General features: G+C 38.2%; 2 protein-coding genes across 2 annotated transcripts in view; one reads left to right on the top strand and one right to left on the bottom strand.

The window, feature by feature from the left end:
• Nucleotides 1–5,954: 5,954 nt before the first annotated feature.
• CRIPT (CXXC repeat containing interactor of PDZ3 domain) lies at nt 5,955–11,973 on the bottom strand. The gene is made up of 5 exons (XM_014877262.2): nt 11,894–11,973; nt 10,966–11,031; nt 10,469–10,523; nt 9,700–9,803; nt 5,955–7,600 (listed from the first exon to the last, which is right to left on the bottom strand). Exons 1-5 carry the CDS (start codon nt 11,907–11,909, stop codon nt 7,536–7,538), a joined length of 306 nt encoding a protein of 101 aa, XP_014732748.1. The 5' UTR covers nt 11,910–11,973; the 3' UTR covers nt 5,955–7,535.
• PIGF (phosphatidylinositol glycan anchor biosynthesis class F) overlaps nt 11,966–23,261 on the top strand; it is an 18,233-nt gene continuing 6,937 nt past the window's right edge. The window contains exons 1-5 of the mRNA XM_014877281.2: nt 11,966–12,014; nt 12,196–12,441; nt 14,051–14,142; nt 14,997–15,113; nt 19,040–19,148. Coding sequence (XP_014732767.1) covers nt 12,214–12,441; nt 14,051–14,142; nt 14,997–15,113; nt 19,040–19,148 — 546 coding nt within the window. The 5' untranslated portion in view covers nt 11,966–12,014; nt 12,196–12,213. The remainder of the gene's footprint in view (nt 12,015–12,195; nt 12,442–14,050; nt 14,143–14,996; nt 15,114–19,039; nt 19,149–23,261) is intronic.

The following is a 23,261-nucleotide window of genomic DNA, read 5'->3' as shown; positions in this document are numbered from 1 at the left end:
GGGATAATATATCACAGCCCATACATGTTCAAGTAAGAACAAATTGAACTGATAGTTTTATGTATGAAGTGTTCACTAAATGTCAAAATTCCTATCTAGCTTTAACAAATGCTGAAAGCTGACCAATTATACAGAGGAAATGTTTACACAAATAAAAGAGCTGCATAACCTGAAGTATTAAGTACTGGTATGAAACTTACACATAAAATGTTATGGAAAACTGTTTGATGGACTTTGAGGGGAAAAAAATCCCATATGAAAACTCTGCTCTATTTGTTTTTCAAACTAATTCCTTCAATAAAACACTTCTTGTGTCAAACTCCTGTCTTAGTGTGCCCTGGTCATATAAATACCAAAAGATTGCACATGGAAAGGGCACACAGAGGCAAGGCAAGCCATCTCCCAGAAATCTACATAAGCCACAGCTCTTTTCAGTGAGCTCCAAACCCAGCCTGACACCAAATTCCTCATCAGTCTTGGACAAATCAGATGAGTGGTTCTTATTTATCCACCTGGAATGCATTGTAAGAGAAAATGATTGCTTACAGAGTGCTCAGTGACAGAAGTGTGTGCTTGTGTTCCACACGCTTTTACTGTTCCTAGTTCTACATTTTCTTCCTCACTCCAAATGGGGACATTTTCATTATGAATGTAAAGGCAGGAATAAAGCCAGAGCATATGGCACTTTATGGTTGAGCAATGTTGATAGAATTGCATTTCACAGCTAGCACTGACAAGCACATTTGTCAAAACCTGGCTAACCTATATATTCACCTCTAAAGAATGTTCATGCCCTTGCCATACATAGTCTCATACTGAAAAGGATTTGAAACTTTCAATTATCAATTATTAGCTTAAGTAAACTTAAACTTAAAAAAAAAAGTCCCTGGCCCCCAGATGTTTCTGAAAAAAAATAAACCAAAACACAACACAATCTTCAGAAATACTTCACAGAATAAAAAAACATGGAGATTGCAAGCTCGTTTATAATTTGATAAATAAATTGCATTTGCTGTTCTCTACAGTTTTCCTAGAAGTTTCAAAGATTCACTCACACAGTTCACTGTAATGTTTTAGAATCTGCCACAGAAAGTAAATTTAAATACTCTGACTTCTAGAATCTGAATTCTGCTGCCCTCATTAGCAGACACTTTTTTCTTTAGCTTTTTAGACAGTTTTTTCTTCAGCAGGAATTTCTTTGCCCAGTGCCTCCACAACAGCCCTGTAGGATGCCACATGGACTGTGTTCTTGATGCACCCTTCTTCGTCTCCAGGGCAGCCTGGAGATTTATGGATTTATATAAAGTCATACTGATCTACTTACCTGTGCACTATTTCTAAGCTAGGCTGGGAAATGTGCCCGTTTGGCGAGTCTCTGAATTTATATTTCACATACTCTGATGATAACAGCAATTAGTGTTATTAATATCTCATTATCCAAACAAGGACCTATTTTAAGGTAGAGCGACTCAGTCACAACTTCAGGTTAATTTCAAATTCAGGCTGACACTTCATAAACAAAATATGATCTTTCAAAGATTTCTTTGGAACTCTAATAACAACCAAACCAAACCACTCTGAAAATCAGTAGAATAACTGTTCCCTTATATCAGTTTTTACTTCACATCCTTTAGGAAATAATGCTTTAGAAAGCTACAAAATGAAAGCTATTCATCACTGAAATATCATGTCATCACTTTTTCAAAAACCTCCCACAGAAAGACAGAAAATGTAAGATGTCAGGGTAAAGTCTTTGCTTAATCCAATTAGCATTTAAATATTTAAACAATAAAATATGACAATTGGACTGGGCTAGAAGCCAACTCCCTGAGAGCCACACCTTTTGTCACACAGTCTTATTTGCACTGCTGTGTTACTGAACAGCAGTAAACATATCAGAACAGTAAATATTCATGACAATCTGACAGCTGTATCAACTTAAAATCTTTACCGTCTATGGCAGCAAAAGGAGCAGCCAAAAATCAACACCAAGTAATGATTTCTTGGAGACTGGGCTGGTTATGATATATTTAAGATGCATGGGATGGGACTTATTAGCCAGTAGAAAATGGCAAATGGGAGTTCTGTGTGTTTGCATGTGACCTGAAGCAGTTAACAGTATTGAAACTGAATCATCAACTCCGTGATGATGCAGAAAACAAACCCTACTCAACATTTGTTTTCCCAATGGAAGCTGGCAGATGAGCACACAGCAAGTGCATCTGCTGGAAGTGCCAATGCCTAACGAGTCACTAACATTGCTAGGTTCAGCTTGCATCCTTTAGTGCAAAGAGAGAGACAGAAAGGAAGGAATAGTTTTGAGAAGTTTTCTACTAGAAAGCCAGTCTGAAAATTGCTGCCTAATTAGGTAGTTTTTTGATCACCTAGTCACCAGTGCCTGAAAACAAGTGCCTACTTGCTGTTTATCACAAATGAATGGCATCAAGGCAAAAAATCAAATGTCACTAGCGTCTTCCTGAACCATGTAACAAAGTAACTTTTACTACCAATACCCACATGGTTAGTACTTCATCCATATTTTTCTTCATTTGCTTGGGAAAATTTCAGATTTTTCCAGGTCCCATAAACACAACTTTTTCTGTTGCCCTTAAGTGCAAGAAGTAAGCACAGTAAGTAACACTGTCAACAGTACTTGCATTTTCTGCATTAGCCAGACATGATGAATACACATTCTGCAAAGTAAACTATGGCCTCTTTGATAAAAGTTGATAGAAAACTAGCTCCTGATACATTTCAGATTGACAGCTTCACCCATAAAAGCACACATCTGGGAGGAAGACAAGCAGTTCAAAACCAACTGGTCTTCATATGAGGCACAGCTGTAACTCTCACAAAAAAAGAAACACTTGGGTTTGTTATTTGTAAGGGCTGCCATCAGGCTTTCTCATATTGTCCAATCAGTTCTGCTGATCAGGAGAGAAAAAACACTTTTGCTTAATAGCAAACGTCAGTGTGATGCAGCAATGTTTTCATTCTTTCATGATATTCAGGGAGAGTTTTCCTGTCACCACTATTCCCTTTTGCACCTGGCCACATTTATTTTCTAAACCAGTGATCTAGTGAGAAACTCTTAAGCAAAGGAGATATAAGTTCATGATCCCATGCTGAATCAGTGCTCACTGAATAGATCAAGCAATGGGTAGGTCAGTGCCTGGGGAGCAACCACTCTTGGATTCTCCAACATTCAAAGCAAATGATAGAAAAAGGCACATCTTTAGGCCGTATATACTTACACAAAATCAAGAAGCCCAGTTCCAATCCAGGAAAAGCAATGATTTGTCAAGGAGATTTCTAAAGACTTTGGTAGCTCCAGAATTTTATTCACAGAATAGAGGCCCTATCATAAACAAAATTTTGTCATTATTGATGTAAAGAACTTGTACTCTTGGGTATCATCTTTCAATGCATAATGAATCTCTCATGCTGGGGAACCTTGTGTATCTAGGAAACTTACAGCTTTATATCAGGGAAATAAAGCATGGCTCATTGCACTACTTTGAACAGCTGTGTTTCAATTTTTGCATATAGCTTTAATGACCTACTGAAAATACTGTGGGGAGATTGGCAGAGGGTCATGGCCTAAGTGTCTCTGGATGGAGCAGAACTGGAATATTTGTACAATCTGAGGCACTGCAGAGAGATGAGCTGATGATAGGAGTGATGCCAGAAGAAGCAGGTGCAAGAGACTTAGCATTTGAAACCTGTACAGCTCTTATTTTGCCAAAAAAAAAAAAAAAAAAGAAAAAAAGAAAGGAAGATTTTAGTGCAAGTCTGGGCCATTTTCAAGAAAAACTGAATGCAAAATGGTCAGTGACATCCTTGTATAGAAGACAAAGTCTTTCTGGTTATTATTCTGCTGGTGAAGGAAGAGAATGAACCAAAGAGGGGAAAAAACACCACCACATTTCTACAAGTAAACAATTAAAACAGTCATAATGCTTTGGGACAGTATTGCCAAATGATCATTCTTGGATGGTCCTCTTTCCAGCTTCTGCAGCAGGAAGAGCAAATTTTAAAAAATAAATCAACATGGGAAAGAATGGGAGACCACCCTGACACAAAAAGGATTCTTCAATCCTGTTTAATTTTCATCTGATTGGCTTCTCCAGTCACACTGACTTTATGTAGCTAATCTATTGTCTTAATACTCTGCACCAAAATGTTTCTTACACTTAGCTCACTAATAGTTCTGGCCAATAAACACACAGAGGAACAGCAAGGACAGTGTAAGAATTCAGCAGTACCGAGGAAAATTCTAATCCTACTAAATCTGGCAGCACAATTTCTTATGTAACCCGTGATTTAGAGCACAGACTGATCATCTGGGAATATTACTTTGTTCTTCTCAGTACATTAAACAAAATTGGCAATTTTCCATTACAAATTTTCTTTTGTTTTTCACTACATAATGTTCCAGGAAAGACATCTCATGCTTACAAAACATTTTTAGCATCAACAATATGCTTTTACATGACAATTCAATTATACTGAGGGTGTATATAAGTTTAATAGCTACCCTTAAGTGCTTCTCTAGCAAGGCTGCCTTGAACTGTGGTACATCTCTGAGGTTCAGGAGGTGGATGGCTTGTGATCTAAATTTAAAGCACTGAGACTTCAAAACAATGTTTGGAAAATGAGCTTTTCTGAAAGTTGAGTGTTATATCAGCAAATTTTACAGATCTCTGGAACTGATACTCTCCTGAAGCTGAGGAGCTTTGAGAGCTACAGATGAAAGATCCTGAGCATTTAAAAACCACTAGAAAGACAAAAGAGCTTGTATCCACCATTTGAAAAACCCCACCAAATCAAAACCTATCCTTTTACAACAAAAGCAGATTCTAACATGCAAAAGCAGCTGTCAGCAATAGGATACAAACGTACAAAAGGTCAATTCACAAAATAATTATGAACCAAGCATCACATTATTTAAATTCCTGTTGTTCTTCAATACTTCCTTCAAAAGGAGGTATTCATTCAATGCCAATATTTATAGAGTGCAATAAACATTCAATTCATGCCAATTCATTCAACAATGATGATGTCATGCTTTTGAAATGGAAATACTGGCCAGTTTTAGGAAGAGACGTTTCATTCACAGAATAGCAAAAATCAATCAATTTTATAACACATATTCATAAAGAGTTCAAGGATTATTGGAGAATCTGTCACCTGAAATGGTCACATACACTTCTGACAAGATTTGCTGCGAAACTTGAAGCCAATTACAGACATTTTCTTCTCAGCCATAAAAAGGATGTGTCTTTGAGATATACACTAATATGGGAATTCCTTGATGTGTTAGGAAACAAGTGGCCACCACCAGGCTATCACCAGCTAGCTAATCCATGTACCTCCATGCAGTTGTTACAGTAGGAAAAGCTTTTACAAAAAAAAAGCAGCAGCATTCCTCTCCTCTTTTGGGGAGGCCCAGCTCATTCCACTATCCTGACAAAGCTTCTCAGCAAATACAAAGTGCCAAAAATAATTACCTCTTTAGCAACTGCAGGAAGCCAACACGTTTGAACGAGAAACTTTAGTGATAAATGCTCAATAATGGATAGTTCAGGATGACAGGAAATGTCAGACAATCCCCTTTAGAGGGCTACTTGCAGCACACCTAGAGCATGGCAGGAAGGCAACAGCAAAGAGGATAACTGTATGCCCAGTGTTCTTCATTTTGCCCCACAGAGAGAACAGCAATTTTTTCAGTTTCCATTAATCATGCAGTTTCCTCTGTACTAATATGAGAACAAAAGGAAACACAGAGTATCCGTTCACAGGGAAATTCCCATTGATAGTTTTTCTTTTATAGTTGAAGGACAGTTGCAGAAGCATGAAATTGCCAAGAGGAGGTTGCAGGGAGGAGTAAGCCCTTCAATAGGTCTAGTAAAAACTCCACCATGAATTAAGAAGGAATAATTCTTTGCTCAAAATTAAGAATGAATTAAAAATTAAACCATTTATTAAGAACTAAGAATGAATGATTCTTAAAATACATGCAGAGGGAGTAATTATTATGCTCCATAACAGAAATTGCTTTAATATGTAGAAACTAAACACAGGTCAAAAGAATTGCAGAGCCACAGTCAGCCTCTCATGTTCAGAGACTAACTTCTTGTATCAAACCAGAGCTGAAAAGCAGGCAGCCTGCTTTGATCTTTTAAATTTGACATGTATATAAGTAATTACATCATAGAATTTAAACCACGTATTTAAAAGACAGAACCTAGAAAATTATGAGACTGAGATATTTAGAAATTGACGCTCATTATTTTATTGCCTTGGGCTACCTGATACCATAGGTAAAGTCTCCTTGGAGGCTAACATGGGAATAGCTGATCAGTCCTAATGCCTGTGATGGTTTTGGATGGGGTGGAGATAAGTTTTCTTCAGCGTTAGTGGCTTATTGGTGCTGTGTTCTGGATTTGTGCTGAACACAGAGTTGATAATACAGAGATATGTTTGTTATTGCTGAGCAGGGCTTACACAGAGCCAAGGCCTCTTCTGCCTTTTGTACTGCCACACTGGCAAGGAAGTTGGGGCTATCTGGGAGGCTGGGAGGAGACACAGCCAGGACAGGTGACCCCAACTGACCAAAGGGATAGTCCAGTCCATATGACACCATGCTCAGTGTATAAAGTGGGAGAAGGAAGGGAGTACATTCTGAGTGATGGGTTTGTCTTCCCAAGAAATCATAACGGGTGAGGGGGCCCTGCTCTCCTGAAGATGGCTGAACACCTGGCTGCCCATGGGAAATAGTGAATTAACTCTTTGTTTTGTTTTCCCTATTAAACTATCTTTATCCCACAAGTTTTCAAGCTTTTACCCTTCCAATTCTCTCCCCAGCCCTGACTGTGGGGGAGTGAGGCAGCAGCTCCATGGGGCTTGGTTGCTGGCTGCGGCTAAACCACAACAATGCCAAAGAAAGAAGTGGCAGGACAACACACCAGATTTCACTAGCTTAACCATTTGTGATTTAACCAACCATACTGTAGTCAGAAACAAAATACAACAGGACAATTGCATTAAAATCTGAAGAGCAAGGTCATAATAGTTTGGGATGAAGAATAATTACAAATACTTATAGGCATACAATTAAATGAAGATACTTTAATGAGGTGATGCAAGTTCATATTTTATACATCTACAAAACACTACCATGAGATAAGCAGAAGACTCGTGATAGGGAAAAAAAGTATTAAACTCAAAGATCTGTGTTCTGAGGTTTCAACCTATCCACTCAGATCTTCTCCTTCCCTTTGAACTGTATCAGTTGCTGAAAGCCATTACCTTTAAATACCAGTTAATATTACTGCTAAAACAATAATAATCAAATATTATGTACATTTTAGGCAAGCAGGCTGTCTTTACCTCTCATTCCAAGTAAATGTACTATCTTCCAGAAAAAGTACATTACTTTTCTTCCAGAAAGTAATATTCACAAATTATTTTAGAGGAAAGTTACTGTACAAAGACACAGAAGCTAAAGTTCATAAAAAGACTAGTCAGTACAATTAGACAGATGTTTGCTTGTAGTTCTTCGTATCCAAGACCTTCTTGCCACACATTGAGCAGATGCCTATAAGCACACAAAAAGTGTGTAAATTATTTTAGAATTATTAAAATCTTTCCTCAAAAACACAGTTGTTATGTTTTTGTAAGGATATTTTTCAATAAATTGTTCAAATGAGCTCTTCTTGGCAATCTATCTGTTCTCAGACATGTTCTCAACAGGTACTACAAACACAGAAGTAATGCTGTAATTCCTAATACAAATGGATATGTGCAGAGTGTGTGTAATCCTTCCACTAAAGAAAATAAGCTCTACTTTGAGAGCATTATTATTCACAATACTGCTGGATGCCTCTATAATTTGCTGGAACGCCTGAAGAGAGCCAGGAAAGGCTCATTTCTGACAAAAAGGTAAAAATGGTCTATGGTTAATCGTTTTAAGTCCTGTAGCCAAAGGAGGCCTGAGATGGGCAGAAAGAAGCAGGGCTAAGAAAATACAGTCACCAACAAACTGACTGCTAAATGGGGCATTAACAGGTGGAGTGCTTCAGAGAACTGAGAAAGTTTAGAATATGTTTTCATAGAATTAAGGTATTTATAGAGCAGGAGTGAAAAACAATGAACACCAAGAATACTTGAGAGTTGAAGTTATGAACACTGATGTCCCAAAGGACTTTGTTCTAAACTCTAAGAGTGTCAAGTCAAAAGACCATAGAACCAAAATGTACACAAGCTGGCAGAGGGGTGGGTTGTCTCAATCTTTCCCTCTCCTTTCAAAAGTAGAAAGGTGCTAAGTCTTTTATCTGGTATGACCACACTTCAATTTACAAACATTTACCAGCAAACAAAAAATGTCAAGTAGCATCTACTCCTGCTTTCTCCAAATTGTGTTTTTTCATACATAAGACATCATGACTGGACACTTATCTAGGAGTCCATTAGGGAAGAGAAGAGCAGGGAACATGCCACATGATTTACTCTGGAGACCAAAATTCAGCCCACTAAATATTGACTTCAGGTCTAAACTGAGGACTAATTAACTTGAAATTGCCTCTCAATTTCAAAGATATGCAATAGCTGAAGCAGTGAGCTGTATGACTGCATTTGTTTCAAGGAGTATGCCCTGATTACATCTTTGATGGTCAGAGCTAGAACCTAAAGCACTTAGAAAGTTCTTAATTTTATTAAAATAACAGGTTTAATCTAGAAGGATACACAAACAGACAAAGATCAAACCCTGAAGCCCACCCAAACCAGACATAACTTTAAGGAAGAGTACAAGGTTCTACCCTATGGGGCTCAGGCAGCCATCTGGGGAGGACCTAGCAGACAACATTCCTACAGCAGGCTGCTAAACCACTGACTCAGTGACACAGCACATATTTATTGAATAAATAATTTCATAAACAAAGCTTACTACTGGCTAGCTGTAGCTCCACATCTAAAGATCAATTCACCTTATGTACTATAAAAACTCCTTGGCATTAAATCATGTAACTGATTTCATTATGCTTTTCTTCCATCCAGGAATTTTAGATTTAGCTATTATAAAAAGGAGAGAGAAGAGAAGGGACCAGAAAAGGGACTGCAACAAGCAATTGAGTTTTACAAGATCTGAGGTTTTTTAAATTAAGGAAAATCAAACTTGCTAGATGACAGTTCTCTATGCAATTGCCAAGATTAAGTTTAGAGTTATTTTTCAAATGTACTGCTTCAGATACCAGAAATATTCTAAAAGAAGCAGAATTACAGAATGGCAAAGGTTTTAAAGAATCTCCTTCAGTCTCTAGGTCTGCCCCACTCAAAACAGCCAACTTGGATAAGGCTGACTCAGGACTGTTCAAGTTATGCTCTGAATACCTCCTGTAAAGATCTCACAGCCTCTGATGGTACCTATTACTAAAATATTTGGTCACTCCCAGACTGAAAAATTGCTTTCCTTGTAAGTAATTAGAATTTTTCACATTCTAACCTGTGTATGCTATTTCTTATTCTATTACTGTGTAACTAAGAGTCTGACTCCATGTTCCCCGTGCCTGCCTATCAGTAGTTGAAGACAGCAATAGAATCTCATCTTAGCCTTTCCTTCATAAATACAAGTTCAAGTGTTGTACCTCCTCTCCTGCTCCAAGCCAAACTGGCATTTTGGCACACAGTAGAACTTACCTTTTTTATAGGCACATCCTTGACAATAGTGGGACCCTGGCTGATGGACAGAACTCTTACAAATCCGACATATTGCAAACTTGTTTTTTCCATAAGGATCAAACCTGGGAAAAAGGAAAAGTATTTTATTTATTCACCTTGAAATGAAGGGGTTTTTCTGCCTTATCCTAAAAAGTCTAAGCCAGAGGGTGCAGTCAGAAACTCCAGCAAAAACTGTAATTTAGAAAAGGGACATACAAGAATTATTTCTAACAGGCTACACAAAGTATGTAGAAAAGCCCCACTTTCCCCATTAAGAGACATTTCTTCTATCATAGACAGCAACTTCAGGAAAGCAGAACTAAAAATGTTTATTTTTATTAAGATACTACATGACTTTGAACTTAAACACCTTCCAGCAGCATCTTGCCTCATTGCAAACAAAAGTCCCACAGACATGAAGTCAATGCTCAATAGATTATCCTGGCAATATTAGCACAGAAAATAAGTATTCTCAGCTTCTCTCCTACAAAAGCATCAAATCCTAGTAATTCCAGTGAGAACTGCAGTAAAATAGTTGCCCACACTCTATGACTGAGCAGAAAGCACCCATGAAATATGTACGGACGAATTTTTACTGACAAATCAAATACTATAATCCCTGCAATTTTAATTTATTAAGTGTATTTTGGACAAGTTTGGAATAGTTGCCCAGGTATGCAAGAAACAGGCCTCAGTTAGTTTGCTAATTGATGTTCTTAGCCAAAATCTGTTTCTTTCAAGTACTAACCTTGCCTTCTTTGAGGTCAATGCCTTGTTTTCATTTAATTTGCGACCACCACTTTCTACAAAAAAAAAAAAAAACAATAACCAAATAAATTTTCCCAAGCATACTTTAAGAATCCAAGCATACTTTAAGAATCTTCATTTACAACTTTTACACGTATGCAAATAAAAGTCACAAAGAGAGATTAAAATATTTAGCACAGCATCAGGGGATAGGGTAACAGAACATTTTATACTCCATTTAAAGACTCTATGTATTGTCCTCCCATGTAAGAAGAAAAAAAAACAAACAGAAAAATAAACCAGGCAAATTCAATACTGAAGAGTCCTGGACAAATAAATTCCAACTGCATTAAATCAGCATGGGAGGTAAAGTACATGACTTAATATTTAACCTGATTAGTAATAAAAAGTTTTGGTCTTAAGATGGTAACATAGTTCAGGTGCCCAAATGGCTTTATAATACCTCAAAACCAAGTTGCTAAACCTTGCCGAGGTTACCTGTAGTGTTTCTTGCACCATCTTTCCACGTATCAGGAGTGATCACTGTTCCAAGCTTCTTCTCACCTACATAAGGACACATTACAAAGGAAAAAAACTCAGGAGTACAGAATCAATTAGGTTGAAAAAGATCTTTGAGATCATCGTGTCCAACCCATCACCGATCGCCACCATGTAACCAGACCATGGCACCGAGTGCCACGTCCAGGCTTTCCTTAAACACCTCCAGGAACGGTGACTCCACCACCAGCTCCCTGGGCAGCCCATTCCAATCTCTCATCTCCCTTTCTGTAAAGAAATTTTTCCGCATGTCCAACCTGAACCTCCCCGGCCCAGTTTAAGACTATGTCCTCTTATTCTGTTGCCTGTTGACTGGGAGAAGAGGCCAATTCCCACCTGGCTAAGCCCTCCTTTCAGGGAGTTGCAGAGAGTGACAAGGCCATCCCCGAGCCTCCTCCCTTCCAGACTAAACAACTCCAACACCCTCGGCCACTCCTCAATACACCCTGTGCTCCAGACCCTTCATCAGCTCTGTTGTCCTTCCACGGACCCGCTCCACCACCTCAGTGACTTTTTTATAGTGAGGGGCCCAGAACTGAACGCAGCACTCGAGATGCGGCCTCACCAGTGCCCAGTACAGAGAGACAACTCCTTCCCCCGCCCTGCTGCTCACGCTATTGCTGACACAGGACAGAATCACTTAAACTATGCGCATTAACACGCTCCACAGCGGAGAATGACAGGTCACACAAGGGAGAATGACAGCTCACACAGGGCCCTGCCGGGACCCGCCACCCGCGGCCCGCCCTGAGCAGCCCGGGACCCTCGGCTACTGCTCCGCTCAGCGCAGCCCGGGATCCCCGCGGGCAGAGCCGGTGAGGGCAGGACCCGGCGGGTCGGGCAAGGCCCCCCACACCCCCGTACTCACACTTGTCGCACACCATGGCGGCCCCTCCGCAGCCGCCGCCGCCGCTTCCGGCACCACCCCGGAAGTGCCGCCCCTCGGGGCCCGCCGCCTTCCGCTGCCGGGCGGCGCCGCGCGCTCCCCGGTAAGAGGCGCGAGCGGCCCCTGCGGCCCGCGCGGGATTCGGTTTTTTGAACAAACGCCTTTTCCTGCCCCAAAATCCTCACCTGGGCCCGGAGCGCTGCCCTGCGCGTCGCGGCTGGCGAAGATGCTGCCCTGTGGCGCTGCGGTGTGTCGGTGACGGGGCGGGACTCGGTGTCTTGCAGGTGCCGCTGGCGGACACCATGAGGGAGGCGGAAATCTGGAGGCTCCTGGCTGCCAACCTCCTGTGCGCTCTGGCCATCGTCCTGGCCGCCGTGGTCCCGGCCGTCTTCCTGGACGGATTCAGCGTCCTGGGAACGCACCTCACGTGGCTGTGTATTTGTTCTGTTTGTGTTGCTACCCTTAATATAATCTTGCACTTAATCCTTAAAACAAATCAGTCTCCTAAGAGACGTTCGTTTGCTCACAAGGTAAGATTTTTTTTTTTAATTCTTAAGTTGCTACCAGACAATACAGAGGGGAAGCAAATTCTCTGAAATAATCAAATGAGAAAGAAGATGATTTTTGATGGTGAATTCTCATTTTCCATTAGTGAGTTGAGTGTAGTACCTTTTGAAACAAATTTTTCAGTATTTTCGTGGTGTTAAACTTTATCTATAAATAACATGTTCGGGTGAGCGATTCTGTGCATTCCTGTTTCTTGTCAATGCAATGTTGTTTGTAGTCCTAAGAATTTGCGTAGTCGCAAAACCTGGCAAAAATTAAATGGCACAGAACTTTTGTAGTCCAGGCCTGGCTCATCTTGATAAGTGGATACACCAAGAAGAAATGTCATCACACGTTTATGTAGTTGGAAGTTTGTAATAACTTTAAAAGAAAAAAATAATTCAGAATCTGATACATAAAAGAGATACTATGCTACATTTGAACAATTTTTAAAGTCATATGGAAAAGTATTAAAATGGCTTCATTTTCTTGTATGATGAAATTTGCATACAGAGGAATCTAAAGTTGGGAGAAACTTTTCGTTGTTACGATTTGCAATGGGGGAGCATTAAAGGTATGAATCTCAGCAAAAATACTTTTGAACAGAGTGATTTTGGAGCAGCACAGGACTTGCCCAGCAGTGGGGGAATACCCCAGAGTTTTGAAGTCAGGTGGATAATCTTGTACTCCTGACTTGCTGAGCCAGGCAAGATGTAGTGAGTGCTCTGAGGTGGTTCTTAAACATTGAATTAATCGTCCCTGCGAGCCTATCTTTGTATGCAAAGCTTCTGTCTAGTTTTGCTGACTGAGGAGGATGTGAAATGCACAAAACCATGATGGAAAGCAAGTATTTTAACCATCCATGATTTAAAAATGAAGCACACTTCATGTTCTAGGTGAGATTTCATCCCAGGAAATATATATAGAAAGGAATAAATATAGAGAAATAAGGGTTCAAGGAAAGTTATGGATTTTGCATTGGTGACCTGATCAGAACAGAACTGTTTTTCAAGTGTTTTTGCTTCTCCATGATATAGTGAGTACCCAAAAACTGTTGTTTAAGTTCATAGAAAATTGTATTTTGCAGACTTATAGAAAGTTATGGTTATTTCTCAAGTATAATCAGAATTTAAGATGTCAAGTTCAAAATGTAATTTTAGTTAATGTAATTTTGATTCTCTATGTAGCAGACTTTTTTATATTGTGTGTTTTCTTGCTTTTAATTTTTTTTTCATTTTTTATGAGAGTTGCCTTTTAATGAATGGATGTGACAGTCAGATGTAAAACAGAAGTGTAAAAATATTCAATAAAATTACTTCTGGTTATCTTGTAATTTCTGGTTCTATTTTTTGTATGTTTGCCCTGTTTAATGGGATGCATGAAAAAATATTGTAGGTGGATGTGATCTTTTTTAATTAATTATTTAAAGTATTATTATATGGAAAACTGTTTTGAAATATGCCATGCTATTATATTGTGCTGCAGCTGAAATTAAAGAAGTAATTAGAGTACAATGCTGTTGATAAGATATAGACTGTGTTACTTATGTTCTGTTTTGAAGCATTATTCTGATATTTCATTGCTCTTTTTTAGATATCCAGATTTCTAAAATGCTGTATATACTTTTTCATGTCTTGCATACTATTTCATGCGATTATTGTTCTTTATGGAGCACCTCTCATAGAGTAAGTCAGAAGACCCTCTCTTTCTCTAAACATTCTAAGGGGCAGCTCTCCTTGCAGATGTTGGTATTGTGTAATACTTGTGTATTTTCTGGTACTCTGGAAGTTAAGGAATAAGCTCCTAGCTGGGGGAATAAGGGTGGCTTTCTCTTGGTTTTGGGTTTTTTTTCGTTGGTTTGCTTGTTCAGTTGGTTTCTTTTTGGAAGCCAGCTCTTAAATGAGACTTCTGTAAATAAAATTGTAGGACAGTTACAAACAACTCCTTTTACTTTAATCTTTATGTTAAACATATGGGCACAAACATTTTTTGGAGTTTCATTTAGTCATTTTCCCTATAAGATTCTAAACTGCACATCTTGCATATCTTTCATTCTTTTGATATTAGTGTTTTAACTTTTTTGAAAGTTTAAGAAAAGTATGAAGCAACCAGGGTTTTGAGAGATCCACTAAGTTACTGACTAACAATAGCATCATGTAGTTTGGTTTCATGGTTGCTGTCACAACACCAAACTGGAAAAATAAATGGAATAATGAAGTAAAAATACAAGCATACTTCAATTAGAACTAGTGATCTATGTGAGGTACACCTGTGGGTTTTTTAAATGATTTTACATGTATCAGGCATTTCAAAAAATTACAACATCTCATTCCTAAGACAACAGCAGAACTCTTTCCAGCTTCCTTTACTATTCTACAGACTAAGAAGAAAATATTTTATTCTCCTATATGCAGTTTAAGAAAGCACACATGCTTTCACGAGTTGACTTAGAGGGGCTTTATTCTTCCTAAATCTTGGAACTTTTAGAACATTAGCAACCACCTCACATAACTCTCTGATATTCTATTTCTTTTTGTAGGTCAGTGACTGAGACGTTCTTGTTTGCAGTTCTTCTGTCTACATTTACTACTTTACAGTGTTTGTGTTTGCTGGGACCAAACATACAGGCGTGGATACGGGTATTTAGTAAAAATGGGTAAGTTCTAATCTAAAGTTTCTGATATTTTTCACCTGTAGTGGCAGCCAAGGCATTAGCATGTATCAAGGATAATGTATTTTTCAGAAGATTACCATTTCTTCTGCCTTTTTGCATTCCATAAATAATAGCATGTTGGAAAGATTGGGACACGGAAGCATAAAGAGGCTTCACATATGCTTGAGATTTAATGAGATTTTAGTATTAATTCCCTTTTAATAGATGACAAGGGTGAAGTCTTATCTCAGAAAAAAAGTGAAAAGTCATACTATGCTGCTGACCTGGAATTACTGGAATTACTTTTGGTTTGCACTCCTGTAGGGAAGGACAGAGATAGACTTTAATACTAGTTTCAGGTATTGAACTTTGGTATCTCTCAGTTCTCAACTTACTGAAAAGTACCTTGAGACCTTATTCAAGTCATTTGCACTAGTGGTTTTTCAGTGAAAGATTTGAATGTACTGTAATAAAAGCAAGGACTTGTTTAGCCAGAATAAATCATTGCTGATTCACTTGGTCATTGGAGGTGTTGCAGCTGGAGATAACAGCTGAATTGAAGTAACTTGCTTGACAAGCAGTCTGTCTTTGTGCCAGGTAGATTTTGAATGCCTGTTGATTTCTTTCTTTCCTAGTCTTAATGCAATTTCAGCACAATCATTGCATAGGAAACAGTTGTCTTGTTCTGACAGTTTTGTTGTGAGGACTTGTTAGTACTTCTTACTAGTGAGCATGTGACATTATCTGAATCAAATGTTTATTATTAATGATGTTTGCTTACACTTTGAGTGAATGTAGACTACAAAGAAATATTGTAGCAGGTTTCTTTATGGATTGTAGCAAGCTGCTCATTTAAAAATAATCCTGTGTTTTTTCATTTGACTGCACAAGATTGGAACGTCTTAGGTCTGGGCATGAGATGAATGTAGATGTGATATATTAAAAGACTGTCTAACTTAACCATGTGAAATGAGATGGGACTGGTTAAATGGAAGAAAATGATGGTTAGGTAAAATCAACAGAGCTGCTTTCCTTGAAAGCAGAGTTTAGAGAATTGAAGCAAGCTTGAAAGTCTGATTAAGTATATAGCTTAGTATGAAAGAAGAATATATTTTAACAGTACTTGAGTGCATTTAGGCTTAAGTAACCTTAAGCCTGTGTGCACATAGAATGTATGAGAAAAGTAAGTCTGTGTATTGTACATCACAAACTCGTGCCATTCTTAGTTGGCTATAATTAGGGCCCTCTTCATTAATGCTGCATTTGGAAAGGGGTGGGCCCACGCCAGCATCTCTGGACTCCTTATTCTGACATCTAGAGCTGTGAGTGATGTCAGTGTCATGACACTGATCATGTGCTGTCAGGTGCTGCTGTGAGCAGCTAAGGGAAGTAAAATCTACAGAAAGGGTTATCAGCATTAATGGCAGCATGTGGCTGGTTATTTAAATGGTGTTTCAGAAACTTAGCTAAAATAGCCTTCTGCATAAAAGAGGCTTTAAGAAACCAGTTCTCAATTGCCTTTTTTTTTCTCTCTCTCTGCTTTTGGAGGCTGCTTATTTCAAATCACGCTCTGAGAAATTGTGTTGAAATTTCTGGTATAATAGCAGTTATAAGGTATTACCAAGATGGATAAGAAATTTTATTTGGATATTGCCAAAACCAGTTAAAAACCATGACATTAGGGCTCCTTACTGTTTTCATTATGCCTATTATATCGTTTTGTTTGTGAACTGCATACTCTTACAGACTTGAAATGTTCCTTGTAAATGTAGGCATTGTCACACACCAAGGGCTTCTTAGTACTTAGTCCTACTGCAGCCAAGAATTCCAAATCATGTCTATGAAGGAGCTATCTCAGTAGATTATTTTATGTCAGCTAATCTCTTAATTCAAACATTATTTAAAGCTGAACTGAATGTATTTTATTATTTAAAGGAGTTAAATAATTACTTTAGGTTTCTAAAGACCTTTCTGCCACTAATGTTCATTTATTATCTTAAGCATTACTAGTTTTGTCTGCAGGATCATCTTAGTTTAAAATGAAAGAAACCTGGAAAATGAAAAGTTTTATAAACATTGCTGCAAGTTGTTAGTCTCAGGCAAATGAGGAGTTTATGTGGTGGTTTAAAGAATACCTTCAAAAATTCCAATAGGTGTCAGTCATTCCATGAAGAAAAGTGAGTAATGGGAGCATTGCTCTTTCAGGATAATGCTGGAGGACAAGTCAGGTTGTCTTTGGGTAGCCGGTCCATGCTGCAGAGGGGTTCAATTAGCAGCTGAAATAGTTGCCAAACTGCCAATGGCTGTTTTTCACTTGGGCACCGTGCCTTGCTAATTCTGTTGTTTTGCCTTTGGACTCAGTCTGGTATCTCCATATGGTACAGCAGTCTCTGGTGAATCTGCCACACACACAAGATGTCTTGTGAGGTATAACTGTACCTCAGTCAGTCCTTGGTGTAATCTGTTGTCTCTTTCACTGCTTTAAGGCTGTAGTGAATGTTCTCTTCCTTGTTCTGCCTAATAGCTCTCTGCTCAGTTATTCAGCTTCTGAAAATAATTCACAAGAATTTTCTGTGTGCAGACTCTTAAACAGTTTTACAGCTATATCAGGACATTTCTCTTCAAGAAAAAGAATCTCAAACTGGTAGAATTGTGAACTGGAGTATTTTAAGTAAAAGGGATCATTTTATTGTAGAAGAAACTGCTCTGCTCCAAATGTCAGCCTTGCACTGTCAGTACTGTAGTCTGCAAGACCTTTTTTTCTGCAAACATTGAAAAATGTTTGCTTTAAACTTGTGAACTGTTTGGTGAATAGCAAGTGCAGCAGTGTGTACTCAGAAGTACAGAAATTTTATTCTCTTCAAAACAAAGTGTTCATGTCATGCAACCTAAACAGCCCATGCATAGTTCAGAGTTTACTGTGCATCTGGTCTTCAAGTCATAAAATGCTTGTATTTTTTCCTCTGTTAGCTGAAGCTAGGTATACACATATAATCTGAGATGTAGCAAACTTAAAACTCGGATCTCCTACTGTATTGATTTAGAGAAGTGGTTCTAACCTGGTTCTCCTGTCTTGAAACTGTGCTCTACTGTATTCTGAACTTCTGTTGCTCGTTTCTTCATTGGTACCAGGTACCCAAATGTTCGTGGCCTGAGCAAAGCTGAGCAATCGGGGCACTGGTGATAGTGAGTGCTCATCTGTTTAACAGAAATCCAACTTCTCAAAAACTTTCAAAATCAGTAGTGGCAGTAGGCTATAAACTGAGAATGGAAGTAACTTAATGTCTCTTACAATGTGTGCCATGACTGGTAGTGTAAGAGTTCTTTAGCATGCAAAAAATTTATCCTGCAGCCATTGTACTTGAACTTGGATGCACCACTACCGAAGGGCTCCAATGTGCAATTACATCTACTTGCAGTGATTCTTTTCAGCTGATGGAAACTTTTTTAGCAGTATTCTCATAGTGGACTTTTATTTTAAATTTCGAATTGTTGTAGTTATCAGATATGTCTACACCACAGAGTCATTTGACTGTGCTTGTGCTTTTCTGTACAGTTCCACAGTAACCTTTCATGTCTGCCTCTTCCTGCAATGCACACAGTTATCGAGATAGATTTATTTGCTCAGTCCAGCAGTGTTTCAAGCTCAATAGGAGTATTTTCAGGTAACATAAATTAGCTTTTGCAGTAAGCATCTCAAGAAAAGAAAATCCTGAAAGTGTGGTATAAAAAGATTGTAATTATAGCTAAAATATGCAACTTAGATTTTACTTCTAGTTTGTATGTTTTAGGAGAAGCCTGCATGCTATTTATCAAATATGTGAATTTTTATATCTGTTCGTAGCCTCAAAAATTTTGGAAGAAATCTGATCTAAGTCTCTGCCATGGTAACTTCTGCTGTTGCTAAAAATTTATAACACTTTTTACAGAGCCATGTCCATCTGGGAAAGCAGTCTACAGATTACTTCCTTGTGCAGTATACTTGGAGCTTGGTTTGGAGCATTTCCTATTCCTCTTGACTGGGATCGGCCTTGGCAGGTTAGTATGTACACCCTTACCTAAATGTACAAAATACTAATTTTCTGGAGATGCATGCTACACAAAATTGCTCTGAAGCTGTTCAGGTGTACTGCACTTGGCCATAAGCTGTTCCTACATAGTTATGCCAAACTTTAAAAAACTCATTGGAAACATCTGTGCTTAGGGTATAAGGAAGTAAAATGCATTATTTTTACTTCCAGTTTAAATATGTTCTTTGTTACATACTTGTGAGTGTCTGTTGCATGCAGATTTTATAATGGAATAGAACTCTGATGGTTTGCATAAGAAGCAGCTAGACAAACTGGAGGAAAAATGTGAAATGATGAACATGGCTTCAAGTTTGCCTTCAGTCTAGTAGCTTTTATTGTTCACAGGTAGGCAAAGAAAGATGCTTTCCTGGGCTTCCATAAAAGCACTTAACAGAAGCTCTTTTAAATATATTTAGATTGGTTTGTGGAAATGGTGTAGCCAAAGCACAGTACTAAACACTTCTGTTTTCAAAGGAAGGCAGACATTAGCTTTTTAGTTGAACAAGAAAAAATGTGAAGCTAGCATTGCAGATTCTTTCTTTATAAATTCAAACGTTTATGCTATTTTCTTACTGTATTTCTTGGCATGGAGAAATGATTCAATTAAACATAACTGAAGTCTGCAATTGCTATAAAATGATGGCACCAGTAATAACTTCTTCCTACATGTGCTCAGTGGATGTTTTCTTCCGTCTGGTTACCAAACTCATACACTCTTAGCTGAGTAGTGTCTACCAGGCCTGTTCTTAAGCAGATGGTTTCAGAGGTTTCTTCCAGAATCAGTAGGCAGCACACTTTCCTCTGTGATACTGTAGAGATACTGTGGCTTACAGCTGCACTTAAAATTTGTCTTCTGTAAGTAGTTCACAGCCTGCTTTTATGCCGTTAGTCTTTCGTCGCAATAGTGTAATTAGATATTAGAATTTGTATTTCAAAAATAATAGAGGGGTAGGTTAATATTTTAAGCAAAAAAGATTCTTCTCTGAAAACACTTGGTTTTATTATTGCAAGATGTTTCACCATCAATCTGGTATAGGTGTATGTTGGCACTAATTAATTGTTGACAGACATGAATGTAACCTAAAAATCAAGTGTTTCATTGAAATGCAATCTCCTGTCTTCCTGTCTTCTTTCCAAGTCTTATTCACTTCCCTGTCCCAATGAGAGGCAAGCAGTTTTTTCTGCCTCAGATGGGATTTTGAAGTAGTATGTCTTCTCTGGCAGGTTTTGTTTTATTCCAAAAATCTGACTTTGCTAATATGCTGTGTATAAAATGGTCATCTTCTATGCACCAGTGATATGAGGAAAAGTTAGGGGGCTCTGATTAACAAAACAAAGACACTAATAGCTGAAGACAGATACTTTAGGTAGAGTTAATTTTTAGCTTTTTGTCCATTCCCGCATCTTCCAGTAGCGGGAGACACGAGTTTGATAATGGTCTGAAAACTTCTTCTGTTTGAAAACTCTTCCAAGTTAATAAAAGCCAAACATGAGTGAAAATTTACCTCTATAATCTACACTTAAACATCTAAAATTATACTATCTGAATTCCCAGAACAGCAAAGCATCTGCAGAAGCTTCAGGTACCCAAACTTGTCTCTGGGTGTGAATGCTCCCCAGTGCTCCCTGTGTGTCTGCAATTTCTCTTTTCCTTCACCATCTCCACCTTCATTTCTGACTTACTCCTGATACCAAAATTAGCAGGGGAGAGTTTATGATTCTCAAGTTTTACATCAAAGCAATTTTCTTTTTGCCTAGATCTGGTGTATTTGCTGCTGTTCTTTCCCTTCCCCTCATTTTTCCCATCCTCAGTTCTCCATCTTACACCTTGTAGAGTTTTAAATAGTGGGGTGGGGGAAGAAATTTTTTTGTTCCATTTTGAGTGTCACCTGCTTGATCATTAGTGACGTGGGCAGTTCAAGAGCAGCCATAGAGAAGTTTACTTATCAGTCCTGCAGGCTGCCACTCCAACTGTCTTTGAGAACTGCAGTTTTAAATGCTGATTCTTTAAGATCTGCTGTATTAGGGGAGATGGAAGTTCTTGTTAAAATTGAATGTCATTTTTACAAGCCCAGTTTTTTCAGCAAAGCAACACAGTGAAGCACCAAAATTGTAACAGATCTTCAAGGCAGAAATCAACCTCTTTAAAATAGCTTGTCAAGGATCCTGCTCACAACTTTCAAGTTTTCAATCATCTATTAATAATCTAATATTTTTGTGAAGGTGATCTTTTAAATATTGGTCATCAAACATCATAGAAGTGGGGCTAGTGTCTTGGCCAGGCATTTTCAGTATTTGCCCAGGAAACTTTGCTTCCCAGCTTGCCCAGCTCAGCCAAGCTAAGATATGTGAATTGGGTTCTGGGGAAACACAGCTTCATGCAACAGCTGATGTCTTTCTGTTCCTACTGTTTTCTTCAAAGTCAGACAGGGGAAAGAAGAATATTTATAAAAGAGACTACTGCTGTTGCTGATCTGTTTAGTGTGGGAAGAAGATCTTTAGTGCTGATTGCCTCTGAGTGACCTAACCAGTGACTTACTGAGCATAAAAATACCTGCACATAATACAGCTGCAGGATTAATAATATTTTTTAATCTCCCCCAAATACAAGGACTACTAGTGTTTTGCATAGAACTTAAGTTTGCATAGAACTCTGTAGAACTCCAGCTGGTAAGGGAACACCTACAGATTAAGTCCCAAGCAAGGTCTGAAAGAAATAACGTAGATGTTAATGTAGACTTAAAAGTAATCAGAATCCAGTCAAAACCAAATTATTTCTAGACATCTGCATGAGTAAAGTATTAAGCTGTCGTGCTTCTGACATCAGCTGTTTCTTATATTAGCCTAAAAACGGAGAGCTTGAGGATTACGATTTTGGATTTACCCTTTTCCTATCCAAAAATGGACTCAAATGGAACAGCTTAGTCTTTGAACTCAAGACCAGCTTTTGAGATAAAAAGAGGTTTCATTAGTGATAGTTTTCCATTTTGTATTTTAGTCTTTGTGCTGTAAACAATTTTTTTCATCTCTAGTGGAAGTGTTTCTGCTTTAAAACAGAAAACATTGTTTAAATCTTATTACTTGGGGAAGACTAAAGTGGTACTATTATTTAAGAGAGCAGTGTTAAGGCCTTTAAGCTTGTTTATTGCAAAATTTACTTCTGATGTTTTTATTGATTATAATTAGTATTTGTAGTGTAACAACATGCAGTGGAAACACTGCTGCATTGTTACCTGTAACTTCAGACAATTCATTATTGGCAGACTGTCACAGACAAGGTGAAATTGGTACTACAAGAATTGGATGGATCAGCCATAATTTGAGAAATTTCACGTGATTAAGCAAACAAAACGGTTGTTGCTCCTGCCATTGGGCTTTGTTGGCAGCCCTGGAATGTCAAAATTGTCAAAATCACAAAATAACCAGCTGGTACAGAAATGTGATGTGAGTTTGGGATGAGAAATGCTATTTCTATGGATTTAGCTTTGTAAGAATAACATAATATGGGACAAGATTCACAGAAAAAGTAACTGTGTCTTGAATTAGCATATTTTTCCACTTAATTGGGATTTAGCACTTAATCAAATCTGGTGTCTACACTTTAAACTGTAGACGATTTGAAAGTGTTTACAATCAGCTTTTAAATTGACAAGTCATTCAGAAGGAGGAGAATGTAAAGCTACTTCTGTGAAGTCTGGTTTGTTCATAGAAATGGCATCAAATGAAAATGGTCTATATTCACTCACCTAAAGCAAACAAGAGGTTGGAGAGAGCACTGAGAATGCTGGAATCCCAGTGGAGTATTAAATAAAGCTGTCTGCTCTATTCTGTAAGATACTTGTCTGAATTGCCACACTCATACATACCACAGTTCTGCTGCTGTCACTTTGCTGCTTTGAGTCCTTCAAAGAAAAAGCAGCGTTGGTTGCATTTTTTGCTAATCTGTTTCCCTACCCTTGGGAGTCTATTTTGGGTCTAGCATCTTTTCCTGCAAAATTAATAGAAGAATTGAAATGTTTTTCTGATAGTCATTGCTTTACATCGTGGTTGAGATGTATCAGTAGAAGCTGAGAAGTCTTTT

The sequence above is a fragment of the Sturnus vulgaris genome, chromosome 3 (assembly GCF_052056855.1).
Source record: "Sturnus vulgaris isolate bStuVul1 chromosome 3, bStuVul1.hap1, whole genome shotgun sequence".
Lineage (NCBI taxonomy): Eukaryota > Metazoa > Chordata > Aves > Passeriformes > Sturnidae > Sturnus > Sturnus vulgaris.
This window is presented reverse-complemented; position numbering and strand designations above follow the sequence as displayed.